At 36.4% G+C, this 23,436-nt stretch overlaps 1 protein-coding gene across 1 annotated transcript in view; it reads left to right on the top strand.

Annotated features, from left to right (window-relative positions):
- Positions 1–23,436, top strand: part of COG6 (component of oligomeric golgi complex 6) — a 52,226-nt gene that overhangs the window by 14,764 nt on the left and 14,026 nt on the right. Inside the window, exons 5-13 of the mRNA XM_066989664.1 lie at positions 1,410–1,521; positions 3,149–3,231; positions 3,465–3,535; positions 4,636–4,729; positions 8,083–8,211; positions 8,324–8,415; positions 12,731–12,795; positions 14,563–14,654; positions 16,349–16,466. Coding sequence (XP_066845765.1) covers positions 1,410–1,521; positions 3,149–3,231; positions 3,465–3,535; positions 4,636–4,729; positions 8,083–8,211; positions 8,324–8,415; positions 12,731–12,795; positions 14,563–14,654; positions 16,349–16,466 — 856 coding nt within the window. The remainder of the gene's footprint in view (positions 1–1,409; positions 1,522–3,148; positions 3,232–3,464; positions 3,536–4,635; positions 4,730–8,082; positions 8,212–8,323; positions 8,416–12,730; positions 12,796–14,562; positions 14,655–16,348; positions 16,467–23,436) is intronic.

Genomic DNA, 23,436 nt, shown 5'->3' with positions numbered 1-23,436 from the left:
AAGCACCATCATTTCATGAAATCTGAAGTGTCCCTGCCTGATTTTCAGTTTGACTAGCTAAGGCATACACATTTAGTTTATGTTTATATGCATTGTATAGCTGTCAGTGTAAAACCATAACAGCAACATCTGCATAGGACCCTTGTGAAACCTGACATGTCATTTAAAGATGTGGTATTAAATCATGAGAAGTTTTGGTTTTCTATTTTGTTTACATTTTTTCTATGTAACTTAAATACTGGGCTTTTTAAAATTATGATTTTTTTTTCTGTTAACAGTTTTGGATTCCTTTCCTTCTCGCTTTTCCATATGCTGTGACAATTGCAAAAAAAAAATTGCATTTCACCTCTTAAAAAGTTTGCAGAACTGCAGGGTGGGAAGGTCATCCACATCTACAGAAGGGAAGTTTGTTTTCTGTGCTGCTTCAGCTGAATGCAGTCCAGAGAATAGTTGGATAGTAGAGAAGTGGTAAATAAGTAAAAGCTTTATTTTCAAGCTTGGTCTTGTAAGAAAATTTAATTATGGCAGCCAGTATTAGAAGTGGACCTGTCTGTCTTACCACTCTATAATAGCAGTATATTTATGTTGCAATAAGTACACTAGAAGCTGAAATGGTCTTAAAGTAAATGATCCTTGTTCTTCTACAAATAATTAATTCCGTGTCTTCTCAATGCCTAGAAAAAAAAATGTATTTATTTCATGGAATGCTCTGTACTCAAATCACAGTTCAAATTTCTGCTGCTACTGGAATTCCAGTCCCTTCCTGTGGAATAAAGTGAGATTCATTTGGGTCCTTCTGTGGTTGTAAGGTGTGTGACAAAACGCATGCTGCCCACAAGATGGGGTTTGGATATTAAATCCCTGTTGTGTTTTTTTCAGGAAGGGTAACCAAGAAGCAATTAGCAATTGATTGCTTGTAAGATTAGTACATTTGTATCCCCTCAGTATACTGTTAAACAGAAATGCATCTCTTCTACAGAATAGTAGATTAATCTAATGATCATTTTCTCATTTTGGATGCTGCAACTTTTTGTGTCTTTCTGAGAACATGAACTGAAAGCCCATTCTTTCCTGGATGAATTTGAAAGGAGATAATTGCAAGCATTAAATTGTATAAGTACAAAGTATTAGGATTAGATATCTTGTGTTATAAACGCTAAGGGAATATTTGTGAAGAACTTCCTAGTTTTTAGATGCTTTAACTTTACGTTGTTTCGCTCAGTAATATGTTCAAGGTAATGGAAAATCGTACGTGAAGATGCAACTCAAGTGTTTGATGGCAAATGTACTATTAGAATTTAATAGCATTGGTTTCTAATGCTTATTAAGTTTCCAGAAGTATGAATATGCAAAATGAGTCGGAGATAAGGATTAAAAGCTAATGTCCTTTTCACTTTGTTTTATTACAGTCAGCGACTAGAAATGAAAGCACAAGTTGCAGATGCATTCATAGCAAAATTCCAGCTGACACCGGATGAAATGAACCTCCTTCGAGGCACAAAAGATGAGCCAATTACTGAGGTAACTCAGCAAACATTAAAAGTTTTGCCCAGAACTTAAATATAAAAACATTCTAGCGGAATTGTACATGAGATCTTATTATCAGTTTTGTAGCTTCATTTTTCATGGAGAAATGTACCTTTTAACACTGTGGTAAGTTTCTGATGAGTTTGAAATGTGTGATGAAAGATTCTAGTAACAAGAAAGAAAATCAGCATTAAATTGTAGTTTGTATAATGAGTGTAAGGGGCAATAAGAGCTATCATGTTTCTACACTTCAAAAAGACCTTTATCGAACCTCAATTTTTAGCTAAGATGTTTTAAAATTACTACACGCTCAACTAAAGCAAATGAGAAATGTGGTGGTCTTCAGTAATATGTAGTACTGCCCTTGTACATGTGCATGTATATGTATAGATAGGTATTCAGGGACTTGAAATAATAAAATTTAGAATTTTTTCTCATTATTATTTTGTTGATGAAGCTATTAGGTACCCATTCACTTTTAGCCACCTTCCAAAACAAGTTTTTGAATCTGTTCAGGTTTTTTTGATAAGAAGGCTTATTGTTGTACAGTACAAGCAAACTGAATAATGAGAGAATTGAGTATCCTTAATAGATTTTATTATTGGAGTTGCATGGAAACCTTCGCTTTAATTGAGACTATCTGCTGAGATGCAGTATCTCATTTCCACAGGCATCCTGTTTGCAGTTAAAGCATTATTAAAGACATGGAACAGATAACCATAAACAATGCTAATGAAAGCATAAATGGAATGTGTTAAATGATTATGCACTTGAGTAATTGCTGTATGCTTTTGTACCAATTACTACCATGAAAGAATATTCAAGTTTCTAAAACGCACATGTTGCAGGCAACGACAGCAACACCAGGCCATATATTCAGTGCTTGGTTTGCAGCAGAACAAGTATGTGATACTTTGTATCACAAGTATGTGATACTTACCTTGTGATACTTTGAGCTACCTAAAAATTATTCAGAAGCAACTGAGATATGATTGTAGCTGTGCTACTGAAGTTGCAGACTTCAGTAAAGTCGTGTAGGTGCTTTTCACCTCGGATAGAATCAACCAGTGTGTTTAGAACATCATTTAAGTCAGACCCCTGTTTTGGGGAGATTTTTTTTTTTTTATGAAGGAAGAGTGATTTGGGTTTTTATAAACATAGGGTCTTCAACATAGGTGATGCAAGGCAGTAAGTATGTTGAATCAGTTGAGTACTTCACTTAGAGAAAATATGTATTTTTACGTGACTTGAACCAGAAAGGAACTCTATTTTTCTGAGGCAAACTCTGTTCAAATCACAAAAGAAAGAAGCTGTTATAACTGAATTGTCTGGACTCCTTCCTAATGTTTGAAAGCTGACCTCATAATAAGCCTGTTTGATAATGTTAGTATATTTCTATGAAGGCTCTCAAACAGTAACAAAATAACCTTTTTGTACAGATGTCCATCTAGAGTTCTTCTAGAGGTTTTTTCTTCACTGCTAGTGATAAGTTATTTGGGGTGGAAATATCCTTGAAATCCTCAGTTTAGTACATATGTAAAATGGGACGTACAGAGTGCTAGAGGCGTGAATCAGATGTAACTGCTTTTTGACCCTCTTTTTATTTTATTTATTGGTTTAGGATTTTTTCAAGGCTTTAGGACGAGTAAAGCAAATTCATGATGATGTCAAGATTCTCCTCCGGACAAATCAGCAAAGGGCAGGGTGAGTGTTACTTAAAAGAGTGCAAGACAATCATTTGCTAGTTACAAGCAGAAGTTACAGCAAGGTGTCATTTTTTACTTTGTATGTCTGTATGCAGTATTTCACGTCAAGATGAAGAGTAGTAACGTTTTTAAATTTTCTTATTTTTATAGTGCTACTTTTATTTGTTTTCACATGCATATGGTAGTACTAGCTAAAATAATATTTGCAAATAAAATCTTTTTATCGTGTAGGTTGGAAATTATGGAACAGATGGCTTTACTGCAAGAGACGTCTTATGAACGACTTTACAGATGGACTCAAAGTAGGACTACAATTGTTTTTATGTTTATGAATATTATGATGATGATTCCTTTAATTTCTTGATGTGGATTGAACTCAGTAAAAACCCTTTCCAAGATTCATTATTGAGTCTTTGGGTTTGCTTTTGTGAACTAAGTGATTAACTGGAGATTCTCCCCTTTTTGTCCTGTTTGTAAAACTGTCTTATTTATTTCTGTTTTCAGATGTTTCTCCACAGACGACAATACTTACAATTTCATATTCTAAGCCAATTGTGAAGTGTATTGCATTTCATTTTCTTGCAGGTCACAGGGAAGTTCTTGTTTTTGACGATTTTCTAGTAACATTTAGTTTAGTGTGAGAAGTGGCTTATTATTTAAAAACAAACAAAAACATATTGGGTTGAATGATTTTTTGAATTATTGTAGGTGATTATTTTTTCACATGTTTTCTGGATCCAACTTTCAGTGTTTGGTACAACATGTTGATAGTGTAAAACGTAGATGCTTTTGAATTACATCTCTCTTCTCTGTTGACAGGAAGAGATGTGAAAAAAGCTGGTGCAATAGGAGATTAAATTAATTGGCTATTCTTCTGTGGATACTGAAGTCTCAGATAATAGTTGCAGTTTCACCTTAATGAAAATTAAGCATTATTATGCTGTTGTGTGATTTAGCTTACGTGATTTCCACATTCTTGTATGGAATGTACAAGATTATATAGTTACGACATTAAAGCAAAACAAACAAAAAGCCCTCACAGCTTGGTTACATACTTGCTTCCTTTTTTCTTAGTAATTTACCTGTAAAGTGTCAGTCTCTTATAAAGGAGCCTAACAGAGTGTTGATGGTTGAATGAGTTAACACTTATACATGGGTGCAACCACATAATAAGCTTCATTTAATTTTCATTCTTCTTGAGATTAGCAATGGGCATCCATTTTAGTCAAAGTACTGCTTAAGGAGAGAGTTTAATTACTTCAGTACAAACAAGGCCAGGTAGCATATTCTACAATTCAAAATCAAAAGCCTTTGAGTTTTCAATCCATTTTCTTGTTTATCAGCCTGGTATAAAAAGGTATTGCAGTGTAAAGAAAGCACTTTTTTCTCTGTTATTTTATAGATGAGTGCAGGACTTTGACACAGGAGTCGTGTGACATTTCTCCAGTTCTTGCTCAAGCCATGGAAGCCTTACAAGATAGACCTGTCCTGTATAAGTAAGTAAATGTTCATCATCATCTCTAACAGAAATGTGTATTTTTAGCCTTTGAAACTTAAATTAAGTTCTGTCTCTGTGAGTTACAGTGCAAAGGATAGGGACAATTTAGTTTGCATCAGATTTAAAAAATAAAATCATAGTTCTCTAAATGCAAAACTTAGTATGTACTTAGTTACATACTTAGTTAAATACATTATATACTAGTCTTTAGTTCTTGTCCAGAATTTGCTGAAGGCACTGTTTAACAGGAATGAAATGGTAGTTCTTAGAGACAACTTAACCACGAGGTGGCACTCTAAGAACGTTTTATATTGGGGTGACCGTACACCTAGGAGGTACTGTTCTACCTCTAATCCTAGTACATTTAGTTGCTTTGTTTTTGAGTTTTGGGTTTGATTTTTTTTTTATGCATTTGCCATGTTCTGCAACTATTGCAAATTACTCTTAGCCACAGGCATGCAGGACAGCAGAATACTCGGCTGTCTTTCAAAGGCTATCTTTGTCGTTAGCTGTGTCATACTGTACATTTTCATGGGTAAAATGTGTAGTGTGAATGGACATTAAACATTCTGTCAGTACAAGAATCCGTGCATATCTCTACAGGCTCTGTCAGATCTGCTAGTTAATTACAGGAAGAGTTGGTGCCACTTGACCTCCCCAGCTATTGCTTGTGGTGGTAATGCTCCGTACATGCACTACAGCCAGCTCCTACATTAGGCCAGAGCTGGGGGTTGCAGAGCCCTTTTTGCTGTCTGTCCTCCAGGCCCTTTTTCACAGCTGCATAGGATTGTTCACAACATTTTATAGGGTTCTTTATAAATACGTATTTTCTGCAACAAATATTTTGTTTTATGATGTTACTTTCAGACTTCACGAAACTATAGTTTTGCTTTCTTAACATTAAAAAAAAAATAAACTATCTTCTGTATAAACCCACATCTGGACAGTTTAAAATGAATCTGCTAAAGAGACTTAATTTTTATTCTGACATCTTTCTTACAAACAGCAATACTAACATAACCAGAAGTAGGACAGTGATAGCACGGTTTTTTTCTCTCAAAGGCAAAAGCAAACATTACCGTAGAAGATGGAGCCATGTCTCTCAGCATAGATAACCATGCTTAATTACTTTCTACAGCAGTATTGTCAGAATAGCAGTACTCGCACTTTATAGCTTAAATCTGAAATTACTTATCCACCTGTGTACATACCAACTGATGAGTTCGAAGTATAACAATTATCCCATAGAAGAAAATCTTAGTTTGTTGTTGTTCTTACACATTTTAGCACTTCTGCTAAACTTACTTTTTCTTCCAAATCACAGTCCTTGCATCTGATAAAGGTTGTGATTTGGTTGGATGAAAGTAAGATGGAGAAGGACAGGAGTTTAGAAACAAGACTACAAATTCTTGTTTACTTATTTTGAGTTATGTTTCCTTAACTTTAAGGTGGAAGAAAGATTGTACCATGGATGGACTTTTGGGAACTGCAGCCAGTAGGCATCTAAAATAAATGTTGGCTTTTACTTCCTGTTTCTAACAGAAAAATTGAAAACTGTTTCACAGATAGTACATGGAGTCATAGCTGGAAGCAGTGTTCTTCTTCCATCCTCCACTCTGATTTTCAAAGCTTTTCCACTACCTTCTTCCTCTCCCCGCTAATGATTATTACTTTGCTGGGTTCTGGAAAAATTGGAGCAGAGCTGAAAAGAATACAAATGTTGTTTTCTTACCCTATCATGAGCACATGTAATAACATAGTATTAAATACTGTGTTTCTAGTGTAAATAATAGTTACTAATGATTTTTTATGCATGCAGGATTTTGTCATCGTAATACCCTTTTCTACTGAGAGCAAAAGGAAAATGAGTCTTTTTTTCTTTTTAAACAAAATTATCGTTACTTACTGCTGTTTTCAAAACAAACAGATCTTATCGTGCTTGTATTTTTAATGATATAGCTGTTTATTGGAGGGGAAAATGCTGCTGTATTTTTAATGATATGGCTGTTTATTGGAGTGTGGTGAGGAGCTTAACTGGTTTCTCCAAACACTTGAGGTTTTTCACTGCGGTGTTGCTATTCCTGGACTATGGGTAGTCAGCAGATCCCAGAACTCTTCCACTCCTAATTGCATAATTTTTGTGAGTAGTGATTTATTGTAGGCTTACCAGCCTTTAAATACAGATAGATAGATAGATAGATAGATAGATAGATCTTTACTCTCCAAGTGAGCAAGTACAGTGTGGGGGGAGAAAAAAGATGTAAAAAGAAATTTCCTGATTCTTCACTGTGTTCCCTCCTTATCCTCCCTTCAGTAGTAACATAGATCAAAAAAAAATTTTTTGAAGGATCTATTAGATTATTTATAACATAAGAGAAATCTAATTGAACTTACACTGTGTCGAAAATGTTTCAAGTTATTATTTCCTTTTGTATTTTGTCCTCCGCATCTGTTTAATTGCGAGCGTAGTGTTCATTTAACTTCAGTCAGTGAGTAACATGCTTTCTATTATTATTATTTTATTTTTATATCTGTTCTGCTGCAGGGTGTCATGGGTAAGTGACACCAAGCCTACTCTGTGGCATTTCTTCAGTTATATGGGAAAAATAAGCTGTTGTGTTTTTTTCTGTTTTTTTTGCCATTGTAATTTGTGTGCTTTGTTCAAAATACTTAAATTCTGTTGTTGAAGAAAATAAGTGTTCCATTGCTTGCAAATGTCCTGTTTCTAAGCAGATAAGCAGGGATATTAGCAGTGTTCATTTCCCATCACTTGTTATCGTGCTTCAGCCCCAACAGGAAAGTAGCCTGCTCCAAAAATGAGCTGTGTGTATCTTCTGGGTGCCTCCTCTATTACCAGCATGCCATTTAGTATTATGCAGTCTGGGCTGTAGTGTCCGTGCATTAAATATCTTAAGACTCGGTTGATTGACATAGAGCAACCATCAAATAAATAACTGTCACTATTATTCATCTGGTGGCCTAGAAGAAGGAGATGGAGAAAGCCTTGTGTTGCGGTGCAATAAGTTGCTGCTTCTGTCATTTAGCTGTGAACCATATGTAAACAGGAGCTCTAGACCTCTCAATACATGCTTATGTGTGCAAAACTGAAAGGTGATTTTTCATTTATTTGTGTGTGATAAGCAAATGGAAGGGTCAAGGAAAAGCCATCCTTAGTATCTGTTAATGAGGAGTCAAGAAAATCAGGAAGTTCTGAATGCTTTATAGTGGAAGCATTGGTGCAAGTTGTCTAGAACTGTAGAAACGGTTACCTGTATCAGCTGTAAAGCTGAACTAATCAATTGTGATGAGGTGAACTATTTTGTTTTACTCATTTTCATGTTTTGATAACAGGTATACTCTGGATGAGTTTGGAACAGCTCGAAGGAGTGCTGTGGTCCGTGGCTTTATAGATGCTCTTACTAGAGGAGGTCTAGGAGGTACTCCCCGCCCTATTGAAATGCACTCCCACGATCCTCTGAGGTACTGTGCTAGTAAGAATGTATAAGAAATAATCCTTCTTTTGCCTGTTCACACTTCAGATCCCTCACACCGTAAACCCCTGATTTACACAGAAATTTCTGTCTTTCGTTAGGTACGTGGGAGACATGCTGGCCTGGCTGCATCAAGCTACAGCTTCTGAAAAAGAGCATCTAGAAGCTATGCTAAAGCTTGTAACCATTCAAGGTAGTACTAGATTTTGAAACATATATTGGGAAGTGATAAGAAAAAATAAGAAGTGTGAGTAATTTCTTAGTCCGGGCTTAAGTTATGAGAGTTGAGCTTTCATTTTCCTGGAATTAACTTCAGAATAGCGTAGGTTGCATTTTGCCAAAAGAAAGCCCTTAGCAAAGAAGAGTACTTCAAATTTTACTCTTTTCACTTTACTCACAATAGGTTTACACTAAATTTACAGAGGGACAAAGTGTTCAAAATTGTCTCTGAAAACATTGTGATAGGATTACTTGTTGATACGTTGAGGATTATTATCCCTTGATCATTTGCTTAGTAATTTATTTCAATAATTCTGTTCTTTCCTTCCTACAAGTAAAATGGAATTTTCTTCTGTCTTGTAACACATCAGCGTAGGTTTCTGAAGGTCAAAGCAGGCCACTCGTAGATGCATGAAGCTTTTTAATATCAAAGCTCTCCTTTTATTAATGCATCTACAGATTCTAACACAGATTCTTCAGCCCCTTTGCTGTCTTTATAAATAGATTGAACCATGCTTTTAAGAACCTTGTCATGTAGTAGCTATAATATGATTAGCCTGTATGGCTTAAGCCAAAGACTTACTAAACAAATAAGACATGTATGTTCAGTTGTAACAAACCTCAACGTAAGAGCTGATGTTTAATCTGTAATCTGGTGAGTTTTTCAGATTGTATGTCTTAATTGAGTCCTGCTCTGGGATTTAAAGTTAATATGCATTCTCATTTTCCTTGCTGCTGGAAGTATTAAATAGCTTTTGTAATTAAAGGTATATGAGCAAGGAGGTTGTTTAAAGTAGGAACTGTTGTAAATCAAACCAAAGGAATGTTGTTGGTTTTTTAACTAGTTACAGCATACTGTAGAAGTGATTTTAATTTTATATAGTGATATATCTCAGAGAGACAAGAACGTAGACCTCGTGATACCTGCGTGGTGGAGAAAAAGACATGGTAATTCTGTACATGAAGATCTGATGCTTTTGCTGTAAATGGGGAGTTGTTCGGGAAAAGCTGGCCGCACAGAGGATGTTACTGCATCTGGTTCTGCAGTACACTGTGCTATTGCCCAGTCTTCCATTCTGTTCTGAAGTTCTCCTCCCTTGTGCAGTGCTTTGTTTAACTATTAAATACTCTGGTCTTCTGGCAGGAAGTCAGGCTCAGATACTATGTCCTCCTAATACAGATACATTTTGAGAATTTCAGCCATAGGCCAGAGTAAACTACTTGAGAATACAGGGGGTAGAAATGTTTTGGGGAAAAATTTTCCAAAAATATCACCAGGACAAAGCTTTTTTCCCAAGGGACTAGTATAAACAAGAGTTTCTCTATTTGTCTGAAGCAAAAATGTTTTTGTGAGCTCATCAGGAATGGCTTTGCCATCACTGTTGCCCAGTTTTCAGGAAGCATGAGGAGGGATTCTTACCTTCACACTGGGAGCAGCAGAGCCTAGAGGATGCATCCATTAGCTATTCCTCTGCAGCTTTGGGAAAAATTTTGATGATGATGGTTGTAGGATAAGGTCTTGAAGATGAAACAGTATTTAATGGGATGCCACTGAGTTTAACAAGAAGCATGAAGTGGAATGTGCAGCATTATGATTCAGATTGAGTAGATCAGATGATGATATAGCTATAAATCCTGAGTTGGTGCTGACTAATCCAGTGAGCCCAGTGTGTGTTGTACTGAGAGATTCATGTTGAATTATCTGTATTGTTGTACTGTCTTCAGGTGTCTGGTTGTACAGGTTACAGCAGAAGTTAAGTTAGTTTAGCTTGCCCATTTAAAAAGTGGACATCTTGTTGATTTTGATGATAGATAATGAGAGTGATTTGCGTCTCCAGAAAGCAAATCTTCCTAACAAAATGTAGGTCTGATATAGGCATTTCTAGAGGCTTCATCAAAACTGTTTATTCTGTTCTGTTTTTCCCTGTTTCCTATAGAGGGAGCCCAAGAAGCTAGCATAGATTAGGCAATTAAATTTGAAGGCAAAATTTAGGTGAGATAAGCTTTCTCTGTAATAGGTCAGTCAAATGTTTTAACTTTAATTTCAGCTTGAAGAGCTTTTTAGAAGTAGAAACGTTTTTGTAATTTGAAATCGGGATTCTCTGAGATCAGATTATTTTTGAAATTCTCCTATAAAGTCTATATAATTTCAGGACTGTGGAGAAGGTGGTAAATTGCATCTGAACAAAAATATTCCCCCTTTCGGGGGGGAAAAAAAAAAAAAAAGAAAAGCCACATATCTAGCTATCTACAGATGGAGACAGATGTAGATTTGATCCCAGTGGAAGCAAAACTGTGTGAATGCTATTTTGGAGAGATGTTCACAGTTTTGAGTGTAGAGAGAATGATCTAAATAGCCCACAATTAAATATTCAAGAATAACTTCTAAAAAGTTTTATAAGCTTGCAAATGTTAACCCTCGAAAATTAATCTGACCAAAATGCTTTCAAAATTCTAAGCATTTAAAACACATTCAGAAAAGATTAATGATTTTGTATTGTACTTGACAGACATAAAGCATCTGGTTCTCTTCTGTGGAGCTCAGGTATGCTGCTAGTAGGGAGCTTTCCAGTCCTGTGGGTAACTTGTACTTGAAAAGAAGGGAGAATTGAAGGCATTCTGTTTAAGAGAAGCAGTAGAAACCTATTTTTTATGGAGTAGCAAGAAGCTAACTGAAGAGCAGAAGCCACATGAAGGTACAAGAAAGATGTCTCTTACAGAAGGGTATGCAGAGAAAAATTATATATGGTGTAGCAGGAAGCCAAAAGCATATGTTCAGTAATGAACTGTTTCCCAAAAGTGATTTTCATTCCATAAGAATTGTTTAATCCATAATTCTTCCATGTCACAGTGATGTGCTAATACTTGCAACAGTTATATAGTCAATTGTGTTGGAAGATTTATTTTTCCTGTTTGCTGAGTCTAAAATATTCTAATTGGACATGAAAGAGTATTTGACAGCATAAGCATGTGATATATAAAAATTGTAATTCCATCTCTCTTGGTATTTAAACTCGTATATTTTTGCAGCTAAAACTTTCATATCCAAGAATTCGTTATTAAGTCAATCTGGTCTAGATACACGACTGCGAATGTGTGCTCGTTACATTGATGAATAAAAGTGGCTTTTCCTACCAAAAATCGCCTAAATTATTAGGGTGTGTCTGGGAGGTAGCCACTAACATAACAGGCCACAAGTCTTGTGGTTTGTAATCTTGCTATCTTCCTTAGTAATGATACTTCAATATACAAACCTATTTTTATTACTTACCAACGTAGTATGCTTCAAGACAACCACCACGCTGAATTTAGTTGTTTGTGCTTATGTGGCTTTTCATGTATTTTGGTCTAAAGAGGCTTTGTCACACATCTCTAATCTTCTATATATTTTTTTTTCTCTTAGAGGTATTCTCTTCTAGTGTGAAATGAGATTTGCAAAATATAGCTTCAGGTCACCTGATTTTTATCACATGTCACAGTCAGTTTGTTTACTGTTCATTGCATGGGTCCCATCTGAAGATGAACTCCTGTTGACAAGTTTTAAATTAGAATTAAAGTATTGCTGTCTCCATAAATCTATTCTGAGTTGTTACTGAAGTGAGAGCTTGAAGATCTGTTGCTTTCAGTTTGATTGATTTATGACAGTGCTGGTTGCCATGCAACAATTCATTTGTGTTTCACAATAAGATAGGGCAATATTCTCTTTTGTATAGAGTTTGTTCGCTGAAAGATCAGTTTCAACTGCTGCTAGAGAGGAAGCATTTGCAAACGCTGTAGTACACTGCAGTGTGCAGGTACATGTGTGATTTCATTTGTAACACTACAAGAAGCACATCACTACCCAACACTGACAGATGCATGTACTTACAGTTCTGGCCTTTCAAAATGGTACGTACTGTTGCTCCTTGAACATCCCAGTGCCTTTTTTTTCCTGTTTAGTTTTAAGAACTGCTGATCCTGAGCCTTACTGTGACAGTTTCTGGCTAGATCATTTACTCTTCCCTTTTTTCCTTCTGCTTCAAATCCCCAGGCACTGCGTTGTGCTAGGAAGCAATCGCATAGCATAAAGTAGTGACTCTTCAGGACTCTGGTTTGTCATGCAACCTTTTCTTAATGGCTAGATGTGAAGTTCAGTGGAGGTGTAAACTAGTCCTGTGGAGAAAAGGACATGCAGTTCATAATGCTTTTTTATGGATGAATAGCTCTTATATTTGTTTATTTGTTTTATAGTCTTGAAGAAAAGAGAATTAAATTTGCATAATCTTAGCATGTGCTTGCTTTAACTATAGGTGTGGAAGAAAATATTCAAGAAGTAGTTGGGCACATCACAGAAGGTGTCTGCAGGCCTCTAAAGGTGAGGTATATTGCTTTCTTTAACACTCTAAAAATAAATTTAAAAAAATAAAATCATTCTGTAGTGTTTTTCCAGATCCCATGTCACATCTATATAATGGATTTCCATTTTTGTCGGTTGAGTTAAATTCTCAGCTTTGAATCATAAAGACCTTCAAAATTAAAGGTTCAGTAGTTCATGGATATGTAGTTCATGGTATGGTAATAAATAGTTGTATAGTGAGAGATACTAAGATAGTAAATCTGTATCTTGATTTTGTTTTACTTTTCTTAAAGTGTAATGGTGCTTAGGTGCAAAAATTTAGCTTTAGGATAAGGGTATAAGAATGGCTGTAGTGGGTCAAATGAAAAATCATTTTAGCTTAGTACCCTGTTTTTTGTAGCGTCTATTTTATATGTTTAGGGGAAGAGAGTACAGTTTGTGCAAGTGTGTCAGAATCTTCTATGGAATGGTTTCTTCGCCTGTTTGTGGACTTACTAAGGACTTACTGAGCCATAGCTCAGCATTGTGCCCTCTTGATCTGCTGTATTTCTGGCATATCCCTCCACAGCTTTGCCTTAAGTTTAGTCACTGGAGCAGTACAGAAGCAGTTCTCAAAATCTTTGATCATCTTGCTACCCTTCTCTGGACCTTTTTTACTTCTGTGGTATTCTTTAAAATCTTTAGGCTGTACTCAGGCCAAGAGACTATAGTCAGTACTATGCCCCTGCCCAAATGTCCTTTCACACGGTGGAAATGGGTATTTGTATATACACGTCTGTACATGTGCATGCTTTGAAGAACGAAGTACACCTGAATGTTGAAATGAACTTTGTGCATTGAGCTTTGCAAATAAGAGTCAAAAAAATATTCTGCATTTTTGGTCTCTGACCTAGATGCCAAGGGAGCATAATCTTAGTTCCTTCTCTGTGCAGCTGGCGGTGACAAGAAGGCACTGCTGCACATTGTGCTCCTTTGAACAGCAGACAAATAACTTGGGAGGGCGGGTGATTTGTGTGTAGCCCTTTCACACACAGGCACGTGGGAGAATAGTGCAGCGATAAGTCACTGACTATCACTGCTTCATGAGTGCCCAGAGCTTGACCTTGGAGCAGCCTTTTATGAGTGAATTGAGACTGTGTGTACCATGGAGACAAGACATCGACTGTGCAAGTGTAAAGAAAGTCAGCACTGTTTTGGTCTGCGTAACCAATATCTCCTGGTTGAGATAAATAGGCAACACAGCTGTTTGTTAGTTATAAATAATTACGTACCGGTAGCAGGTATGTGATATCTCCTTTAATAAAGGAGAGATTAATCCAGGTGAAGTTTTGTCTTTTGGGTAAAATACCTAATACTTCGGGTGTTCAGAATTGCTGCATGATGCTAATGATCAATGGTCATAGTTTAGGGATTTTGCAGCTGTTCTTGCTCTGTTCAGTGCTGGGGAGAATTCCAGTATGTACTGGTGTTAATCCATAAAATGATCTCATTATTTTGAAATTTTCAATAACAAGTTGCAACAAAAACCTATAGAGAAACATTTGCAGCAGTGGAATTAGTTTAGTTTAGTTTATAAGAATACACCTGCTTGTTTTCTGCCCAGGGGCTTTGCACCCAAGAAATACTTCGGTTCAAGCAGAAAGTTAGAGTTAACTGGGCATTGTCTCTTGTTGAATTTATTTCTGTTCAAATTTATTTCTCAGAAGTCAGCATTGTATTGTATATAAAATCATAGATGTTGGCTTTTAGGATGTTTGACCTGAAGGATGTTTGTTTTTAATGCAGGTTAGAATTGAGCAGGTGATTGTTGCTGAGCCTGGAGCAGTTTTACTGTACAAGATTTCCAATCTTCTCAAGTTCTACCACCATACAATCAGGTATACAAACTACAAAGTATGTTAAGGATATATTTATTATTATGATTTATTGTAAGTATGAAGATTAGTATATTATAAAGGGTATTATTGGCCTTAGCAGATGCCATTTATCTGTTGACTCTCATCAATTCATATGGAGTCTGCTTTGGAATATGGCATCGATTGTTAAAATTTGATAAATAAACTTTCTTTGTTGTGTTGATAGATGTTTTCTGTAGTGTTTTATTTTTACGTGTATGTGTATATATATATATATATATACACACACTAAGATGACAAAGTATCCCCTTGAGAAAGTGATAGAATTAAATTCTCTCTAGAAATTTGATTTTTCTTCCTTAAACAGTTATGTTTGGATACATTTTTTTCTGATTGTGCACTTGCATTTTCCTGTTGAGAAGATGCTTGCCTTATTCTGTAGCTGGCTGTTCAAGGTGCACCAATAATCTTCCAACCTATCAGGTGCCACCAAGATCAGTGAACCAAGAGAAAAGCCAGAACCGTTATTTTTTATAGATTGTGGCATTTGCAGTAGTTCATACTGGTTGGAAATAGCAGTAGTAGGAAAATCTTCATCCACAGCCCTGGACTGAACTGCTGAGAATTTGAGTCGCTAATATAACGACTTGAGCTTATTTTCTGGTATTTAGATATTGGTTAATAATAAATGGTTCATGGGCATCTACTCAAGTCCTCAAGTGTGATGGCACTACAGGTCTATGGTAGAACACATATCGGACCTTTTTTTCTTTTATAATATTGAGCAAAACATTCCTAATTTTGTTGTCAAAAACAGCTGGAATATTTTTGCCTTTTTTTTTGTCTCCAATGTCAGTTTCCCAGTGGTAGTAAAGCAATTGAATATGTGATGTTAAAATGGAGGAGGGTCTTAGGCAGTCTTATCTGTTCCTCTCTCTCCTGCTATGATACATTGCTTAAAGACCACTGAAGTACCTTCTGTCAGCTGAGTAATTTCCTCCGTATACAGGAAGTTCACCCAACTAATGAAGGGGAAAACCCACTTTGAGAAACGACCCATTAAATGCGACAAGATTATATTCTGAAAACCAAGCTGCAAGAATTAGCCTTATTATGATGCAATTAATTTTTTACTTGCAATATTTGTAGCTTCGAAGTGTTTTTACTACAGACAAAAGGTAAATTAGTGAGATGTTCGTAGTCAGGTAAGGTAGTTTAAGGTTTATGCAGTAGTTGTGTTAAATGTAATAGCTTGACACTCAGAATAGCAAGGCGTGAATTCTTGTATCACTGGAGATGCCTCACATCACACTGAAGAGAGCTAGGATGCCATCCCTAGAGGACAATATGATAGAATAAAGTTATCAACCCTTTTTGTTTATGTAATCTATTTTGTATAACAAGTAGATTTGCAGAATAACAAAACAAAAATCCAGTAAATTTTAGAATTATACTAAAATGTTTGTGCTCAACTTTATATAGGCTGTACTTAAAAGTAATATCTGCTTGATGACATGGTTGATAATGCTTGTTGTTGCAGTCTTCTTATGAGTGAATCTCTCAGAAAGCCACTAAGGAGAACTGTTTCCTACAATGATTTGTTGTGTGTTTTGAACTCTGAAAAATTTGTGTTTGAAATGCTGTCTAAAGTTTCTGACCCTGTCATATTCCTCCCTCCCTTCAGATTATGTAGTTAATCTTAATTTTGTTTTCAGTGGTATTGTGGGAAACAGTGCAGCCACACTGTTGACAACAATTGAAGAAATGCATTTGTTGAGTAAGAAGATATTCTTTAATAGTCTGAGTCTTCATGCAAGTAAACTCATGGACAAGGTTTGTTTCCACATCATGCGGCTTTCATATTTCAAAACAAAAACTTTCATTTCTGTTTTGTCTAGGAAGATTGTTAGATGAATAGCTGTTTTAGACTTCAGCTTTTCCCAAAATGTTTTGTTGTTTTTATATTCTAGAAAAGGGATATCGTTAAAACTTAAGTTTTTTAATTCTTTAATTACTGTTGGTAAATATGTTTAAAAGTAATGTTATTAGCAGCATTTGATAACAGAGCAGCAGAGAAGTTTGCATAGTTTTAAAATCTATGACAAACAAAAATATTGTGAAATTTCCCAAAGTGCAGTAAAGCAAGGTCAGCTGATTGAGCTAGATCATTTATATTAATGCATCATCAGATCAGTAGTTAATTAGTCATGTGTGTAATTCCTTTCTTGAAGTTATGAATATAATCCAGGAAGCTAAGCTGAGTAAAAGCAAAACTTAAACTTTTCTGTCTTCTATAAAAACAATTCTATACCATGAACATTGCTGGTGTTAAAAGGAGAATATACTTCTGTTAAACCAAAAAAAAAACACCTGTCCCTAAGCCAGCATCACTTCCCCGGTATCTTTTCTTCTTCTGTTGTTTGCATTTCAGTGAACTTTCCATTCTTTAGTACCTAATACAGTTCTTGTTAAGCTCTCCCTGCTGTTTTCGTATCCGGTTGCTGATGGTGGATCCACCAAATAAATCTCACCTTCCTGAGATTTAAGCAAAGTAAAAGCAAATTGTTAGGCTGCATATCCCTTCCCATTTCCTAGGGATCTGATCTTTATCCAACATCCCTATCTCAGATGCGGTAGGTTGCCTAGGTCTGAGAATCAGGAAGAGGTGACTTTTCCAATGTTATTGCACAACCCCAGAGTTTGGCAAAGAAGTCCCCACGTTTCTGGTTTTTCAGTTTAGAAATGCTTTTTGAAAGTGGAAAACAAACACTAAAGTTTTGTAAATACGTTTCTGAATTAGTTGCATTTAACCCAATGGAAAAGCACAGAATAAATGTAGATTTGCAGAAGCTGATCTTTGTGCAAAACCTTGTAGTTCCCTGACCATTCACTGGGATTTTCTGAGTTCGGTCAACGTTGTTCTCTGGTCCCAAGTTAGTTTTCTCATTCTGCTGTTTGCCTCTGGTCCTGCTTCTTTGTGTTTCTGCAAGGGTTGAGGAATGCCTTTCTCAAGGGAATAGTTGTACCTCTTTTTCTTTCTTTCCTTATATTCCAGTGACTCCTTTCAGTGATTTTATACCCTTCATCAGATGACTCATTGGTTGCTGCTGGACCCGCTAGTCCCTACTGCCAAGTCCACCTAGCACATCGTTTGTTGTCATGGGGTGTTTTCATTTGAATGTAGTGTCATCAGAATAGTAGTTCCTCTGCTACTGATGTTGAGTTCATGAGAAGTACAATGAACAGAGACCGTGTGATTTTACCAAAGTATGAACAAATAAAGCTTATGGCATATGCTAGCTGCATATTAATTCCTCAGAATATTTTCTTTCCTAATGCCTAATCTGAAATGAAATATTTGTGTATTTGGTCTTGTTATGAAGAGAAATCAGTAATGGACCTTAGCAAAGATCTATGAATGCTTAGAAAGAATGTGCAAAATAGTGTTTAACAGAAGAAAATTTCTTGGCTCTAGGCCGTATTCATATCTGTTATATTTAGCTCTGTTGTATTTAACCTTCTGGGTCTTGCATCTTATTCAAACAGGATCCAGCATAATTTTTCTGCTTACATAACTCACAATCTTTGTACTTTTGGTTTGGATGGTAGGCTGTTTTCAATTTGGAGACGAGTAGAATTAAGGAGGAGTGATAAAGAAATTGTCATCCTCCAGTTAATGGTGTCTGTTCTTTTTGTGGTCACTATGGGAAGGTTGTATCATCCTCTTTGACCTCTTAGTTACCTTCCCCCAGTCTCTGGCCAAGATGTAGCTGCCTCTAGACACTGCCTTGTTTTATAAAGGAGTTGAATTTGGGTTTACTGACTTCAAATGAAGTTGGTGGTTGTACTTGCAACCTTCAATAGCATTTCAGTGCAAGTCATTTAGGATGAAGTGGCATACCCAGCCTACTGTGTATAACATAAGATCGTAGTATTGTTCTTTCTCGTAAACACATTCTGTGTATTAAATCTGAAGTTGACAGTTTTACTCTGCATATATGCTCTCTGAAGATCTTTCCTGAGGATATAATTGAGGTCAATGGATTAAAGAGACTCAGAAGTTGATTAAATGTATGAGTAACAAAGGCATCTGCAATTATTTATTAATCTGCACTTTAAGAGTTAACAGCTCGGGTAACCATAAGGGTGAGAAGGAGCCTGACTGTACTGATGTGCAGTACTTGTAACAGAGTTTTAGCCTGTCCTGGGAATCACCTTATATTATTTCCCTTTATAAATGGGCTACTAAGTTGATAGAATAATGTTCTATTTCCTCATGACTAAAATTAGTTTTACTTCACAAAAAAAGGTAAAATTAGTAGGCCGAATTATACTCAGAGAAACAGTAGTTTTCAGTTGATATAGACCTTTATTTTGTCATAAATTTAATTCTCCTGTTACTTTATGTGTGTTAATATGCAGATAACCAACTTTTATGCCTTTTCATACGTCTCCATTAATATAGCACTGAAACGCATGATGATTTTACTTTTTGAGGAATCTCAAGGTTGCTTTTCATCATCCGGGGGTTTTTTTTGTTAATGTGTGTTCAGACCAAAACAATGCATGTGTGTGAATATGAGTCTCTTGACATCCCAACCAGCTTTTTGCTATGTATCCCACTGCATCTGTTTCTAGATTTTCTTTTTTTTTCAAAGTACTGGAAAATAGACCTTTGTGCTTACATAGATGATTGCAAAGGCTTTGCTGCTGATCCGTTATGCACAAAGAGGATACTCACTTGTAAAATTATTAAATTACTTTTCACTTCTACAGTCTGGAAACCATGTTTTTTTTTCATATTTCTGCTTATATTTTGCATCTTAATCAGTTGATAAGCCTGTTTCAAAGAATATCGACTGTCCGTTACTTTGATTAAATCACCATTTTGATGATAGTATTCCCTCAGTATCATCAGCTGTTGATAATAATCTAGAAATCATGAGCAAATAATTTGAAATGGAAATCGGTTCTACAATTTTTATTTCATTTAAAGAGATTGCAAGTGTTTTTGTAATTACTGTTCATAGCTACTCAGTTCCAGAAGATTTAGTCATCATTCCTGATGTAACTTGACAGGGGTTTCTTCAGCCATGTGCAAATTCTCTTGTGCTGTAACATGGGGAGAACTGTCTAGATTAAACCGATGTGTTGTTATTGTGTCTTGATATGATATTTTTTTCTAGTATCTACCATTCAGTAGTTGATAGATGAGAAGTATTTAAGCAAAACTTGCTCTTAAGTAGAGCTAGTTGTGAACTTCTTAGACAAAGAAGGTTTCACTAAATATGTGAACTCATCTAGACCATCTCCTTTGAATGTAGGGGAGTGACAGGACAGAGGCTTGTCTCTGTCCTCATTACCACAGGAAACTTAATTCCCTGGGTTGTTGATTATGCTGGGTAGAGCATTGCCTTCAAAGCTGGCTGGCCTTTGTTTCTGAAGCACAATGGGAAACTGAGACTTCAAGATGTTCTTTCTAGGACAAGAAAACAGCTTCCTGTTCACATCTGTTTTTGAGGAAGAGTCCCATATTGCATAACGAGTTTCACAGGCACAGTGCTGTATGGAAACTTGAAGGCAGTCTTAGATCAGGATTCTCCTTCTTTGGTTGTCAAATCATCATTGTAGATGATACAGTGAAATCCCTAGTTATTTCAGAGTACTTATTGGCTTGCTCTGATGCACTTCCCTATGAACATTTTTTTCTTTACATCAGAAAACCTCAAGCATTCTGGTTGTAATCTGAAAATAACATAGTCAGCAGTTCTCACAACTTCAGATTCTTCTGTCTGCGAATCTTTTTATCTTGTTCACATTCACACTTCTCAGGTGGCTCCTTAGGATCTGAAATCTATATAATAGATACCTTAAGCTTACTGTCTAAATGTAAATTCATTTTTATCAAAAAGAAAGGCAGTAAGTATGCAAGGGAGTCTTTGTCTCCTGTACTCCTTGAAAGCTGCTGTGAAGCTTGGTGACAGACATTCCAAAGCCACTTTGTTTTCAGGGTTTGAAATGCGATCCACAGCTCTGAAATTCTCAGATTGTCATAGGACTCAACACTGGCATCGTATGGAAGCTGTGCATCATCAGCCTTCTGTCTCATTGAAAGTTCAGTGCATCAACTTTTATTCTGTGGGCTTTCATCCTTCAGAGGATAAAAGTGCTTTCTAGCTCTGGTAACAATGTGTTTAGGTTCTGACTTAGAACACCTTCCTTGTTGAACCCGAATGGGGTTTGGCCCGCGTTAGTGTCCCCAGTGTGAAAATCTTGTTGGTATTTGTTTCTTTATAGTTTTCTTGAACCCCCAAAAAACATACTAGGGAAGTAATTTAGAACAATAGGTTCAGTCTTTAAATATCCTTTGTGTTTCCTTTGTCCATGCACTGATAAATGAAATATTTAGGAATTTGGGATTCTGTTTGTGTTAATCGCTGTCTGGATCTAAATAAAACCAACCTGGTACAGGTTAACATTTTACACATGATGATAAATCCAGGAGAAAATACTAAATGCAAATAATTATCAGAAAACAAACGGGTCCAATGAAACTGGAAGCAAAGTTAATAACACCTAGAGCCCTGAAGTGGATGGATACTCAGTTCTCTCATGTTGAGAAAATTGGCATTTAAAATCATGAGTCCACTGGTGAGGCACTTTAATGAGCCTGTTACACATGGCTCATTATGACAGCATGTTTTATTAGACCAGCTTACAGTAAGGGAATTTTCAAGCACACCTGTCCTTACTCTGGTTTCAGTAATGCTCCAGAACAATTACTGAAGGAAAGAATTTATTGGGTAATATTGGTGATAGGGGGACAGTTGGACTAGATGATCTTGGAGGTCTTTTCCAACCTTTATGATTCCATGAATAATTTCAAACACTGAAGTGAATAGAATGAAAGGTATCATAAGGGTACTGAAGAGAGATTACGCCAAACTAACCTGCCAGCTGCTGTCTGAAAAGGATGATTGTTAGTAGAGTACACAAGGCCAGGCTTTGGGATTTTTGTTACTTAATGCTGGTCTTTTTTAGACTAGGTGTATGCAAATTAAATGTTACGATTGCATTATCTGTTAAGCTTGTAAGTGGGAGAGGTATAAAAGTATTGCATGGGAATAACTGTAAACTTCTCCCTCATAATTTGGTTCCCATCAGAATGAAGCTTCTTAGGTTTCTGGGAAAACAGCTGTGGGACAGATGAAACGAGGTAGGTTGATGTGGTCTGAGTGATGTTCTGGTCTGAGTGGATCCATGTGAACAAAGGAAAGCTAACAAGTTTTTTTTTCTATTGTCTGTTCTTCCAAGTCCAACTTAAAGCTAGAAAGAAAAGCATGCCATTAGGCATTCTCCTTTGGAATCTGTGATAGGATTCTAACAGGGCTGAGGAGAGCTTAGACAGCTGCTCTGAAGCTTCTCTGGTAGACATGCACACAAATTTCTTATGCTGCTGCTGTTTAACTATGGCGAAAGTTGTCTCATTTTCTAGAATGAAGCATCTGTTGATATGAGTCTGTTGTAACTGAAAGGGTGAAATACCCTGATACCTTTTTTACAAGGTTGCACATCTTTAGTGCTTTGTCTCTGCCTCCATGCCAGTGAGGGTTTTAAAAGTCTAACTTAAAAGCTGATTAAGCCCTTCAAAAAGCCACTAACATTTTCATTCTCTCTTAGCAGTGCATTCTTTGAGGAGTTGTATACTTAAAATTACTGTTGTCTTTTGTTTAACACTACTATCACTGAACTGCAGAATAGTCAAGGTCAGCAGGTCACCTCTAGAGAGTTCACCTCTAGAGATCATCTAGTCCAACCATCCTGCTCAAACAGTGTCATCTGGAGCAGGTTGCTGAGAACTCTGTCCCATCGAGCGTCTCCAAGGATGGAGACTGCAGAACCTTGTGGTGCAACTGTCTCCAATATTTGACTAATTTCACACTGAAAAGTTGTTTTCTGTAATCCAATGGAATTTCTCGTGTTTCAGTCTGTGCACATTGCCTCTTGACCTGTCACTGCTCACCACCAAGAAGAGCTTTGGCTCCCACATCTTTACTCCTCCCGTGAGGCATTTATACACATTGATAACATTCCCCCTGAGCCTCCTGTTCTTGGGGCTGAGCAGTCCCAGCTCTCTCAGTCTCTCGTTGTATGAGAGACGTTCCAGTGCCTTCACGATCTTTGTGGTCCTTCACTGGACTTGCTTCAGTAAGTCCATGTCTTTCTGCACTCTTAACTTTCTAATGTTCAGGTAGGGTAGTATGTAAATAGTTCTGATTGTGTGCCTGTAGAGTGTTTTCTGGTGCATATATGAGCTTCTAAGAACACTGCTCTCATTGGTGTCTGCTCCAGTACTTACTGGAACTTACTTACTGGAGTACTTACTTAGAATTGCACGTAGTCAACAGAAACAAAAATCGTGCAAGATTACTTGCTTAGTAATTATTCCCCACTGACTGATACGTGGAACTTCAAATTTGAAAGCTGAAAAGTTTAAATGAAGATGCAACCTTTTATACTAAACCTCACGTACAACTTGTAGCATCCGTTGTTATTTTAGGATAACTAGTTTCTGTTTTGTATATTAGATTTTTAAAATTGGGATTTTTTTCTTGTTTTATTTGAATGGGTGAACAGCTAGTATGACTACTTTTGGCATGTCTGAACTGCTAGTTAGAGCTGATTAGACACTTAATACTGTTGGAGTATGTTTTAATGCTATTGAACTGGCTGCTACCGAACTCTTCTGAGAATTTTTTAGCTAGTTCTTGTCTGGCTTGTGTGTGAAACAGGTACTTCAAAG

The sequence above is a fragment of the Anser cygnoides genome, chromosome 1 (genome assembly GCF_040182565.1).
Source record: "Anser cygnoides isolate HZ-2024a breed goose chromosome 1, Taihu_goose_T2T_genome, whole genome shotgun sequence".
Classification (NCBI taxonomy): domain Eukaryota; kingdom Metazoa; phylum Chordata; class Aves; order Anseriformes; family Anatidae; genus Anser; species Anser cygnoides.
The sequence above is the reverse complement of the archived record's forward strand: the minus strand, read 5'-3'. Positions and strand labels throughout refer to the sequence as shown.